This window comes from Quercus robur, chromosome 5 (genome assembly GCF_932294415.1).
Source record: "Quercus robur chromosome 5, dhQueRobu3.1, whole genome shotgun sequence".
NCBI lineage: Eukaryota > Viridiplantae > Streptophyta > Magnoliopsida > Fagales > Fagaceae > Quercus > Quercus robur.
Genome location: NC_065538.1, coordinates 8394401 through 8408060, shown reverse-complemented (window position 1 = coordinate 8408060; position 13660 = coordinate 8394401). Strand labels below are relative to the sequence as shown.

General features: G+C 34.9%; 1 protein-coding gene across 1 annotated transcript; it reads right to left on the bottom strand.

The window, feature by feature from the left end:
- Window positions 1-5186: 5186 nt before the first annotated feature.
- LOC126727750 (U-box domain-containing protein 52-like) lies at window positions 5187-12232 on the bottom strand. Its single transcript, XM_050433668.1, has 9 exons — window positions 12061-12232; window positions 11439-11536; window positions 10767-10888; window positions 10164-10394; window positions 9222-9504; window positions 8221-8322; window positions 7685-8113; window positions 5826-6596; window positions 5187-5240 (listed from the first exon to the last, which is right to left on the bottom strand). The coding sequence occupies exons 1-9, from the start codon at window positions 12230-12232 to the stop codon at window positions 5187-5189; spliced, it is 2262 nt and encodes a 753-aa protein (XP_050289625.1).
- Between the last annotated feature and the right edge of the window lie 1428 nt (window positions 12233-13660).

The window sequence follows — 13660 nt, the reverse complement described above, 5'->3', positions numbered from 1 at the left end:
GAAAATTAGTTGGAGAGCTACTTACACAAATGGCCAACAACTTTCAACATGTTATTCAACAACAACAACAAAAAATAAGCAGTCTTCAACATACTTCTTGTATGTGTCTGTAAGTGTGTGCAAAGACTGCATGACTATGACTCATATATAGCACTGATCATTTTAACTCTATAAAATGTGACTCTCACAACAGTCCCATCCCCCACAAACCCATAAAACAGCCCCAACCTTTTCATTTTAGATAAAATTGTTATTTGCTCTGTCTAAAAATTTTCACTTTAAACTTCAAAGCTTCCTTCCTTCCAGTGGGAGAACTTTAAAGTTGTCTTCGCTTATTCCTCTATCAAGTGAGGTTTATTGTTGCCCAAAATGGTTTATTAGTCCAAATTAAAGCTATCAAAATCAAAGAAAATTTTGAAAAGTATTATATTATCCTGCTTTTACAATCTTTCCCAAATACTAAATTGAGTGGATCAAAGCCCATGCAGTGGAAAGTGTGCCTTAAACATTTTCTAATGCATGGTTTTGAGCCATTTAATCTTGTATTTGGCATGGATTGGATGGGCAGGACGCACTACAAAACGCGGGGGCCTTGGGCCGCGTTTTTTAAGCTGCGGCCATAAAAAACGCGGCCCAAGGCCCATCCTAAAGCCCCGTTTTCAAAAACGTGGCTTCAAAGAACCTTAAAGCCCCGTTTTCCAGGCGGGGCCATAGACAGGTTCTGAGGCCGCGTTTTTGGAGATAAAAACGCGGCCCAAGTCCCATCCTAAAGCCCCGTTTAAAAAACGCGGCCCAAATGATACCTTAAAGCCCCGTTTTGAACGCGGGGCTATAGACAGGTTCTGAGGCCGCGTTTTTAATCGATAAAAACGCGGCCGAAGTCCCATCCTAAAGCCCCGTTTAAAAAGTGCGGCCATAGGACCATCAGTCCTATAGTCACAGGTTTTAGACCACATTCTGAACCGCAGCCTAAAAAAACGTGGCTATAATCTATAGCCACGTTTTTTTGGCATATAGCCGCGTTTTTAAAACGCGGCCAGAGGACCTTTTTTTTGTAGTGACGGTATAGTAACTTTTATTTATTTTTCTTTGGTTTGATAACTTTAATTTTGGACTATTAAACTATTTCATTTCTTATAAATATCCCTTTAATTGACCTTCAAATTTTGATTCTAAGATTTGATTGTTATGGTAAGATATCATGAGTGCTATTTAAAGGACACTATTTTGATGTGAGAATTATGAGATGTGTACTGTTTGTTGATTTAGATGGTTAATGAACTTTATTATTTTTTTCATATGTTGTTTTTGTGATAAATTGGCTAACATCATTTGGTATTTTGTCACGGGAAATTGTTACTTTGGTTTGTGATTGTAGGACCTTATTTACCTAAGAATGGACCGTCATTCCTCGTTACGTGTATCGGGAGGCTAATTAATTGTGTTGCAATCTTGCAGATGAACTCGTAAAGAAAGGAAGAGAGCAACCTGCAACATGGATTAATATGATACATGCCCACCTTTTGTGTATAATAACTATGTATGGGATCTTATGCAATAGGTGACTCCTAGGAATGCCCCATAACTGCTAAAGTTGTATAGTTGCTCTTTAGTCTTTATAATAGAAATAAATAATCCCATCTTTCTACCCCAAAAAAAAAAAAAAAAAATGGTTGTTTTTGTTATTTTGTATTTTCTACTTTTGATATGATAGATCTATTATCTCTACTAGATGTTGTGTTTCCTACTATTTTGTAAAGCATCAAGCCATCAACTACTCACATAAAAAGCTTAGAGCGGTGTTGTTTTCACTTTCTTTTCCCTCTGGAAAATAGGGAAAGTAAAAGACTTTTCTCCAATTTGGGAGGAAATTTTTCTTTGTGCTTCGCTATATATAAAGTGGAGAATTAATGTTTCTCAAAAAAAAAAAAAAAAAAAAAGTGGAGAATTAATGTGAGCTTGGCCAACATAAGTAGTCATTTTTATGATTTTGTTTGCATGAAACTAGTATTAATAAATGACCGGTTATAATTAGAACTCTTTATAATTAATTACGCAATTTTAATCAACATAATATATGTCTAAAATGGAACTTAATATGTGCTCAAGCAATACCACAATGTAAAGCAACATATAAATCCATTCGATCATAGAATTCTAGGAGATCTAATTTGCTCTTAAAATATTTTTATGTTAAACAATGTCATCCATCCATTGATAATTCAATGAAAATTACACTGATTAATTAATTTATGTGATAGAGTCATTATCATTTCAATAGATAGAATACATTGTCTCAAATAAAAACAAAAAAAGAAAAGGTTTTTGCAAATATTATCCTTAGACTTTGATGAGAGTGTCATTATAGTCAATCGACTGCATGACTATGGCTCGCAGCCACGATCATTTTTAACTCTATAAAACTGTCCCATCCCTAGACACCCATAAAACAACTCCAATCTTTTCTTTCTAGTTGACAAATTTTCATATGCGCTGGCCACTGAGCTTATATGGTATCTCTTTCATAAACTGTTACTCTGTGAGTCTCATACCCACATGTCAGTTAGAGAAATATTGTATAATCTTGGCGCAGGAGATCCAGTGCCCTTTTAGTGGGAGAACTTTAAAACCTGTTGTCTTGACTTCCTCTATCAAGTGAAGTTTAGGCTGCCCAGAATAGTTTATTTGTCCAAATTAAAGGTATCAAAATCAAAGAAAATATTGAAAAGTGTGCCTTTCGCATTTTCTAATGCATGGTTTTGAGCCATTTAATCTTGTATTTGGCATGGATTGAATGGGCAGGACGGTATAGTACCTTTTATTTATTTTTCTTTAGTTTGATAACTTTAGTTTTGGACTATTAAACTATTCCATTTCATTTAAATATCCCTTCTATTGACCTTCAAATTTTGAGACTAAGATTTGATTGTTATTGTAAGATATCGTGCATGCAATTTAAAGGACACTATCAATTTCTGATGTAAGAATTATGAGATGTGTACTGTTTGTTGATTTAGATGGCTATATGAACTTCATTATTTTTTCAAATGCTGTTTTTGTGATAAATTAGCTAACATCATTTGATTCACACAAAAAATAAGTTAAAATTAAGATTCTTTGTAATTACTTATACAACCCTTGAATATAATATATGTTTGATATGGGACTCAATATGTGCTAATGCAATAACATTACAATACACAACCTATAAATGTGGACTATCTTGGATATCATATAGGGGAATTCTAATATTGTTCTTAGTTATAATTTTTTTGGTTGTTGAGCAATGTATTCCTCCAAATCATTTTGGAGGAAAGTTGCTCCAACACACAATATCGTAACTCAAAAGAGTATCCACTTTTAGCCATGTGACTGACTTAATAGTCATATGTTATATTTGGTTTGATATCTTTAATTTTGGACTATTAAAAAATTAAGCAAAAGGGTATCAATTTTTGATGTGGAGGCATTTTTTTTAGCATTGGCATTAGTTAGAGAGATTGAGAGCACCAACTTGCGTGTTAGAAATCAGTACTACTAATCTTGATCCAAAACTCTTAACACACAAGCCAGTGCTTTCGATCTCTCTAACACACTCAGTTTCAAAGCCTTTTCTTGATTTTGTAAGGATCTTTGCATTAATCATACAACAATGGGTTAAGTCTGTGGAAATTTTGGTGCTGATGATCCTGCTGTGGATTGTACAACAATGAAATGAAGAGTGGTGTGTGATGTATAACCCTTTTGATCAAGAAAACTCACCCTAGGAATTACAACCCAACTAGGATTTTTGAATATTTACTACTTATCAAAACAAAATTGTGTTGAGCATGAGGGTGAGAGTGAAAACTGAAAACCCCACATAAAGAAAAAGTAAAAAAGTTGAAGAATTAATATAATATAATTGTACTTAAACCAACAGATTTAATTTTTTGGAGTACTAGCATCAAGGTGTTCTAAAAAAAATACTACTTTTTGATAATTTAAAAAGTTACTTTATTTATTTTAACACTTCATTTTACAAAACACTTTATATCACATCTTCTATACTTTTACCACTTTATTTAAATATTTATTTTTATTCTTTGTTTCTTCTTTTTTTAATTCTTTTTTGTTCTTTCTTTTTCGTTTCCAAGTCCTAATGCCTATAATATGAGAGAGAGAGAGAGAGAGAGAGGGCAATGTGATAATGTCAACTTGACAAAAAAGAGAGAAAGGTGTGAATAAAAAATGCTAAAATATAGCACATTTGGCCATACATTGCTATTGAGCAAATGAAATTTAGCATTTGGCACACTTGATGCCAATGCTCTTATTAGTGGTGTCATGTTTTCAATTATTGGTTATTTCCGGTAACAATGGTCTCATTCTTAGCATAATAGCATTGCAAGCTGAACTCAGTAGGAAAAATAGAAGGTTCATTTGAGATGATAGCATGATCTAAATCTATTTCAAATAATTTAAATATAAATATATTGATATTCCCTCACATGTAATATAATTACTCCCTGATTCAGCATCAATCAGACAATCACTCTGACAAAGAGAGAAACAATTTTGAACTTTCTTTTTGCTAATTTTCTTTTTTGTCATTTGTGAACATTAAACTATATGTAATGAACTAAATGCATGAGACTTAAGAATCAAGATACTTAAAATCTCCCTCTTTTGGTACTGATTCATTCATTTCATATGTGTTTTATGATGTGAATCTACAAACATATATGAACATAGAAAAGAGAAGAAGAACAAGAACAAGAAAAAACCATCACATTTACAAATTAAGTTACAAGAACAAGACAAGAATGCACCAAAGGAGGGAAAAATAATCATTTAGGAATATGTTTACAAAACAATAGCTCTTTCACAAAATGTAGTTTATGAAGGTATCCACATCAAACAAATAGAATCAAACGCCGCAAGAACCTTTAAGTTCTTTATGAAAATGACTTGGCTCTCTTTAGTTGAGAATTGGTTGTAGAACAACTTACAAATGACAAACAGCCTTCAACATGCTTCTTGTTTGGTTTTCCAACTTGTTTCCTGCTAAGTGGAAAGAAACTGGCTCTTCCAAAGCTAGGTCTCATGTTCCATGTTTTGCTTAGTGGCGAAAAGGTGGCTTTTCCAAAACTATTCTTTAAGCTCCACGTTCTGGTCAAAGACTTCCAAGCCCTGCCACCTTCTTCTCATATTGATCTATGTTGGATGTTAGTTTCAATGCTAGGATCGCTATATTCATCCTGATTTGCATAATCAAAAGAGAGTTCTAAAGTTATTTCATGAAAATTTTACATAATTCTGGTAGTTGTAACATAGAAATCTAGATTAAAGTGTATCAAAAACACCATCGAAAGAATAATTTTAGATAAATGTTAACATCAACCGTCTGAGAGAGAGAGAGAGAGAGAGAGAGAGAGAGAGAGAGAGAGAGAGAGAGAGAGAGAGAGAGAGAACCATCAAAAGCACAAAAAATATCTGTTATGTCTATGGACATAGATTGATTTCCTTGTTAGAAACCAAAACAACTGTAAGACCATCTCTAGCACAAAATTCTCAGAAATGATTTTATCATGCCTTTCCACAAATCTTAAATTAGAGTGTAAAAAATACAATGGAAGAAAGGAGGTGAAAATGTGGGATCTTGTAGCCATTGCTTGCATGGGGTTGGGATGACAGTTGTAAGGTTTTGTACTTTTAATCTTTTACTTCAATTTATTGAATGATCAAATGGTATGATGTGGCAGGCTATTGTGAGAGAAGTTGACTGTAAATTAGAAGAATATGCAAATGCAAATTATAGTAAGATGATTCCAAATGTAACTAACCTCACTCACAGTTGGTACAACTTCTGGGACTGAATAATGAGAGCTTGGTCCATAGAAAATGGTATCTCTGTTACTGGACAGATGAACCAAACCAATATCTCTTAAGCGGTTTAGCTCTGGCAAAATAACTTTACCAAGGTCCGGCCTATCTCTCTTCCTCAGCTCACAGCACTTTAGAGCAAGTTTAGCAAGTGATAGAGCCTCTTGGACAGGCCAATCTTCCACTGTGGGATCAAGTATCTCTGCAAATCTTCCTTTCTCAATGGCGTCCTCAACATGGTGGGATAACCCCATTGGAGGTTTAGCTGTAATAATTTGTAACAGCATTACACCAAGTGAATATATATCTGATTTTACACCCAATAGTCCTGTTTGTTGATATTCAGGATCAATGTAACAAAATGTACCAGCTGCTGCAGTCATGTGATATTGAGTTACACTATCAGCAACAGATGGTGGAACTAACCGGGCTAAACCTACATCACTTATCTTGCTCAGGTAATTTTGGGTTAAGAGAATATTTGCTGGCTTGAGGTCACGATGCACCAGGGGCTCCGGCTTTGTTTGGTGAAGAAAAAGAAGGGCAGTGGAAATTTCAGCAGCTATTTTGAAACGAATTTGCCATGGTATTGGGGGAGTGTTGCCTTTCCTGAAGATCCGGTCTTCTAAGCTGCCATTGTCCATGTACTCATACACAAGGCAACCATACTCTGGGCAGGCACCTAGAAGGAGAACCATGTTTGGGTGTCTGATGCAACTTAGAACTTCAACCTGCATGGACAAGATCGTTATGACTACAGAAAAAAGGTCACATGAGTTTGGTACATGAGAAACAATTTCCATGTCACAATCTTCACATACCTCCTTTAGCAACAAATGTTATTATCATGCCATTTTTCATGTCTTATCTCTTCTTTGATCAGTATTTTGGCAGAGAATGTGATATTACAGCATGTGAAGGGGGCTTCTTATGTTAGAGGCAACTTAAAATTTGGTTTAGTATTTAGTAATAATCCTGCTATTTTGACATGGTTTATACAATCCAACAAAAAGGAAAGCACTGTTGTTCCACATTTTCAAGTATGGGGGAATTTACCAGGTTTTGATTGGAAGCATGAACAAAGCAATTCAAAGCAATTGAAATCCAGGTCAACATGGATACGTTCTCAGTAATTATTTCCTTTATATATTTATTTATTTTTTGTGGTAATTCTCACTTATCCCATGTTATAAAAGTTCTTTTGCACTAACATTAGGCATCACTCATGGCCTGTTTGGATGGAGGGGGAAAGGAGGGGGAGTGAAGGGGAGTAGAGTAGAGTCGGCTAAAAATAAGTTAATTTTGTGTTAAATCTACTCTACTCTACTCCCCCTCCCTCTCCCTCAATCCAAACGGACCATCAGTGATTCTTTTACCATTGTGATAACTATAGACAGAGAAGGATTAAGTTGTTATTAGAAAAGACAGCAGTGCTGTGTTACTGTCAACATGGCAACTGCTAAGAACTGTAAAAACAACACCGTTTTATCACTTGCAGTCATGCCATTTGAGTCTAAGCATTCGTGAACAACTCTTCAGATATTTTGAATACAAAACATGTCTATACCAGGCATTCATATTGTTGAAAAGTTTGAGAGGTTCACTTGTGATGTGTTTGTTTAGACAAGTAACATGTTATATCCATGTTGTTCCATAAAGATTTGCACTGAAGATATTCAAGTCCATCCCAAGCTCCAATTTCATGACAGAAAAGTATATTCAACAGAAATATAAACCTGTACAAGTTAGAAAACTAGACTCCACAAAGATTACTTCACTAAACTGAATTTCTGCCAAAAACAAAGAAATATATAACTACCTCTTGTTGGAATTGCTTCTGCCCCTGTGGCATGTCTGGCCTCAAGACCTTAATGGCAACAACAGTGTGATCAAGCACACCTTTAAAAACAGGTCCATATCCACCTTCACCAATCTTCAGTGAATTTCTGAAATCATCAGTTGCAGCTTCAATTTCTTCGATGGTATATATTCTATATTTAAAAATGCCGTGTGCCAGTGCATCCATTGCTTTCATCCTCTCTTCTGACTCCTGCCTGGCCCTCAGTTCTGCACTCATTCTCCTCTGTACCTCCATATCTGCTAACCTTTGTGCCATTTCGGCAGCTTCTGTGGCGGCTTTTGACTTTTGCTTCTCCACTTCTGCCAAAGTCAATGCAGCCTCTTCAGCAAGCTTGGCTTGCTCTAATTTACGTTCTTCTGCTGACTTTAATTGCTGAAGTTCTCTTGCCTGGACACAGAAATATGGTTTTTCAGGTTTGCATTACAATGGACTACTAATACGATCATCATATGATCAAAACCAGCTGATCTAGATGAAGTTATATATGATCTTACCCTTTTCTGGGCTACAATGGCTTCTCTGCAAGCTGTGTTATACATTTCCATGGTTTGCATCAGTTCATGCTTTAATCTCTTCATCTCGACTTCCAGACCTTTCTGTAAGGAAACTCAGAAAGGAGAACATGTATTTCAATTATCAATTGTGTAATTACCAAATGAAAGACTTTTAGCATACCTCTATGCCAAAGGCACACATAAACACGATTTAATGTTTGAACTGTAGTCTTTATGCATGCAAATTGCAACCAAGTCATCAGTCTTGGCAATTCATGAAAAGCTTGCTTTAACACTAGAATATTAATTTATGTGATAATATCCTGCATTTCCACATCCTGAAGCAACAAACAAGTGGAAGATTGATTTTTGAAGACTTTTAGATTCAGAATATAACAATTTGAAAACCTAGTTCTCGTCTAGTTTCAGAACCAGACATGCACAACCCTTTTAATCATAAAAACAAAATGGGTATAGAGATTCCTATTGCCTGGAGTCCCATGATTCACTTTTCTGACAGCATGGCCGTAGACCCGGGAAAGTACTGTTAACCACTTGAAGAATTCAAATAAAGTGAATTATTGTGTTATTTAGTAACACCCAGAAGAACCTATTTGGTTTTTTAACATCTGCTTACAGCAAGATATTCTCAATTGATTGTCTAACTTCTGAATTTAATTTCTTTTGGTTGTGATGTGATTTCCATATTATCCAAGTGATTACTGTGTACAGGTGCAATACAAACCAAATTGATGACTGATGAGTATCAATGTATGATGATCAAAATTACTTACCAATTTTATTATTTACTCCTATCCTAAACATTTATACCACTACTGTTCAATTATGAATCCACTATCTTTGACACGATCATATTTAGAAGATATTCTGATTCAATGGACAAATGAAATGACCATCCAATGACCTTTATTTTCCTGGTCTATGATCCTACAATTGCACTGTTCAATTAGTCATGATCTTGGTAAATGATGAATACTTACTGGGGTTTGTGAGGATCCTGAGCTCCCAGGACTATCTGAGCTAACAAAGGAATCAAAAGCTTCAACAGATGTGTTGTTTGTTTGGCAGCTTAATGACCACGAAACATCACTGTTTCTCTGAGATGAAGTCGCTGATACAAAACTGTCCATTGATAGTGTTGGATCAGACCTGCTGCTAGACCTGTAGTGGCTGTTTGGTGTCATCATCAAGGAATCACTGCTTCTATCGAAAGATGCTCTGTCAGAGCCTACACTTCTCCGACTCCCATGACTTAAAGAAGTTCTGCACTAGCAATCAAAAGTCAAAAACCAGGCAACATATAACTTATAACTGCAGGGGATTGCTACGATTATCAGGTGATTAATGGATCACCATGTTCTTTTGTGTTTAAAAAAAAAAAATATATATATATATATATATTTATAAGCTTGTTCTTTTGTTAAGATCACTAATATGTGGGAACAATGAACTCAGATTTTTTTAACAGACAGGCCCTGGTCTTATAACATTTCTTGCCCCCCAAGAAAAGTGAAAGAAATAAAGAAGACCATATTTTTAACAAGCTTTTCCTCCCTTAAGTGTATTCAAATTTCTTATTTTACTTTTTTTGGTTGATAATGTCAAGCAACAAACACTATTTCATCTGATTCCACGCCCTTTTTCTCTGCTTCCATCATCAGTTCTAGCCATTATTTCTGATATATATACAATGATATTTAACCATCATCCCTCTTAAGTCTATATAATTACAATGTAGATGAACCATCATATCTTCCGATCTGGAAACCCAGATCAACATCTCCAATAATATGACCATAATGAGGGTCATAATTTCATGTTGGTATATTGATTATTCTTAGCAATGATCTAATGGAATGCATAAGAAAGGCCTGGGATTTTTGACAATTAAATGTACACTTCATTACAAAAAAATTATGTACCTGTTTTTGTCTTCAAGGTCTTGGGTATTAGGAGGAACATTAGGTACATGAAGTCCCCTTTGTGAATGTTGCCCGGAATTAGCTGCATTAAAATTAGCTGTACCAGTAGGTGTTTGAGGTTGACCTGCTTGACGGGCAGTCTGAACTTTTCCTTTTGATATGACATATACTGCACAGAATCCTGGTGCAGATTTAAGTAAGGTAGATGGCACATCTGCATTTCTAAATTTCCTGCATAGAGATAATTGCCAAGAAATTTTGTTTAGAGGGGAAACAATCTTTAACTTGATTACTGAGGCGTCCTCCACCTCCTTACTAAGAGCACTACTTACCACAGGGAACCAAAACTCTGGACTTTGCCATTTCTATTTTCTAGTTTTCTTCTAAAATTACAGATGCTGTTGTGTGTGTGTGTGTGTGTGTGTGTTTGTGTGTATGCACTAGTAGTATAATGTTAATAGATGAATATATTAGTCATATGTACTTATTAGGTGAAGCAAGGGACACTGGCTCTCTCAGTTCCGTAAACATCTAAGTAACATTGAAATTTAGTTACCATTCAATGTGTTTGTGTGCGTGAGAAAGAGAGAGAGAGAGAGAGACCTTGTAAGAGCATTCCGGTTGGAAGCACCAACAACAATATTGCTGATGGAGTTGTTAGAAATATAATCAATAAGTGCGCTTGAAACCTCGATATCATGAAGGATCACCTCTTTTGCTTCAATCTGAAAAACTCAATTCCCCATGAAAATATATTACACCCACTTGGCAATGAGAAAAATTTGAAAATATGTTCTATCTATGTCTATCTATGAGGCGAATTGAAGCCAGCAAAGAGGGCTTCAAAATGGTTTGACATTTTACCTTAAGAGAAAAATCAATATTTTCAATTCAGGAGAATTGAAACTCAAGTCGTTCATGATGTCAAATACATATTTGGTGCTGAAATTCTGTGGTAGGTACAACAGTGCAAGTAGTGACAGATTACGAGCAAATTGTATAAGGATCAAAATGAGAGTTTATTACAGATAGAGGTAGCACTATCTCTTCTGTCTGATTTTGGGATGAAATCATCATGTATTTTGTGAGAAAATTCTCTAGAGTTCATGTTGCTGCCTTGCCAAATAAACCAATATGCAAAAAATAAATAGAAAGGCCCTGCCTATGAGAGCTTTGTTCTCCATTTATTCATACTGAGTCATGTATCAAATATAAAGACTTGCCTTTGAGGTCAAAAGATCTTGGTGTATTACAATCAAATGGTTATTTACTCACCCCTTTTCTAGCACAGAATCCACGGTAGGGAAGGAACAACTGTTGCAACTCAGCTTCAGTTGGCGGCCGACCTTCCTTAGGGATCTCTTCAAAATCAACTACAAAAACCAAACCACATATCAAACACATTGAGAATGAAGCTAATGCTGTATGGCCATGATATTTGCTAATGATGATGCTCTTGATTGTGTCAATGCATATAGGATGCAAAATGACGACATGCATTTTGATAGAATAGTCATTACTTATTAGTGCATACATCTTTAAAGGTGTGTCAACAACTCCAATTGGGAATGAAGCCATGATATGACATTTAAGATTTTGGTTTGTCATGGGAATCAAATCCTTATTCCAAAAACTTATGCTGATAAGAAAAGGTGAATATTAATCATTTAGCATTATTCAAACATGTTGTGCGACGTAAATACAAATACAAATACAAATACAAATACAATAGAGCCATGCACATATATGCTACGTACAGCGGTGGAACCAGAAATGCTTTTGAGGATCAACCTCCATGTAACATGATTTTAGATATGTTGTTTACTCCTATATATTAATGCCAAAAAACCATTATGTCATACCAATGAAAATGATGAAGAAAGAGAGAGATACCTACGAGGAAGGAAGCTCTGATTCCGAACGTGAATGAGAATGCAATGGGAACTTTTGCTCAAAACGTTATCGACTGCCCATTTCACAGCATATTGGCTATTCTTGTCTCTATCAATGGCAATCACTGTGGTGCTAGTGCTACCATCCAATGATGACGATGTTCGAGATAGAGCCATTGATGGCATAGACACCAACAGAACCACCAAGCCAACTGGCCGGGGCTGACACAACAAGAATTAAGAAAATAAGGAACGAGAGAAGAAGACCAGGGTCTTTCCAAGCATTTCTTGTGGTTGTGACTCTTTTTACTAAGTTTGGTTGGAAATGGTTGTTTCTTTTATAGGAAAGTAAAACAATCAACCTTAACTAACTCAAAATATATCTCCTCTTTCTTGAACTTTCTGGACTAATTAATATGTTGAGGAATAAAAATTCCAAGTTTCACTCTTTTAGTGATCCATTTTATGCTCCATCAATTCCAGTATGGCACGTGTCTTTTTTTTTTTTTTTTTTTTTTAAATTATAAATTTGGATACCTTATCCAACAAAAAAGAAAAAAAAAATTGCATGGAAAGTTATTGATAGGACATTCAAAATGAGACACAAGATTTTTATTTAAAAAAGCAAGTTGGTTTTTCAATGCTATTATATACCTTTTTTTCTTTTTTTTTGGCTCTAAGCATGCTTATAGGTATGGAGAATATCAAGTACACTAATAAAATTAAGTAATAATTTTTGGATAGTCAAATTCACAAATGATAATTGAGGAAAAGGGGATTTGAACTCGGCTGCTCGAACCCTTTTCCCCCCTAAAGCCCCTCCCCCCAAACATTTTATGCATTAAAAGGTATCAATTCAGTTACAAGGTCATCCCTTAACACACACACACACACACACACACACACACACACACACACATATATATATATATATATCCTCAAAATATAGGAAAGGAAAACAATCAACCTTAACTAACTCAAAATATATCTCATTTCTCTTGAATTTTCTTGACTAATTAATAAGTTGAGGAATAAAAATTCTAAGTTTCACTCTTTTATTGATCTAATTTATGCTCCATCAATTCCAGTATGGCACGTATCTAATTTTTTTTTAATTTTTATATTTTGAATTTCGGATAGCTTATCCAACAAAAAAAGGGGAAAAAAAGTGAAAAGTTATGATTGATGGAACACTCAAAATGAGACACAAGATTTTTATTTAAAAAAGCAAGTTAGTTTTTCAATGCTATTATATACCTTTTTTTTGGCTCTAAGCATGCTTATAGGTCTAAAGAATATCAAGAATACTAATAAAATTAAGTAATAATTTTTGGGTAGTCAAATTCACAAATGATAATTGATAATTGGGGAAAAGGGGATTTGAACCCAGCTACTCAAACCCTTTTCCTCCCTAAACCCCCCCCCCCAAACATTTTTTCCATTGAGAGGTGTCAATTCAGTTCCAAGGCCGACCCTTGACATATATATACATATATGTATACTAGCCTTATCACATGCGCTTTCACGCATGCGATGAGTTTCTTTTTTTAGTATCATAATTTTTCATTCATTCCAATTTGAGGTTTACATGTTTTCTCATTAATA

What these genes read in the sequence shown, in the direction of transcription:
- LOC126727750 (XM_050433668.1), bottom strand. Translation starts at nt 12,232, where the DNA reads ATGGCTCTATCTCGAACATCGTCATCATTGGATGGTAGCACTAGCACC. An exon ending in AACCGGAATGCTCTTACAAG is followed by an intron (nt 10,395 to 10,766) that starts GTCTCTCTCTCT and finishes ATCTCTATGCAG; the next exon opens with GAAATTTAGAAATGCAGATG. An exon ending in CCATTGTAGCCCAGAAAAGG is followed by an intron (nt 8,114 to 8,220) that starts GTAAGATCATAT and finishes TTCTGTGTCCAG; the next exon opens with GCAAGAGAACTTCAGCAATT.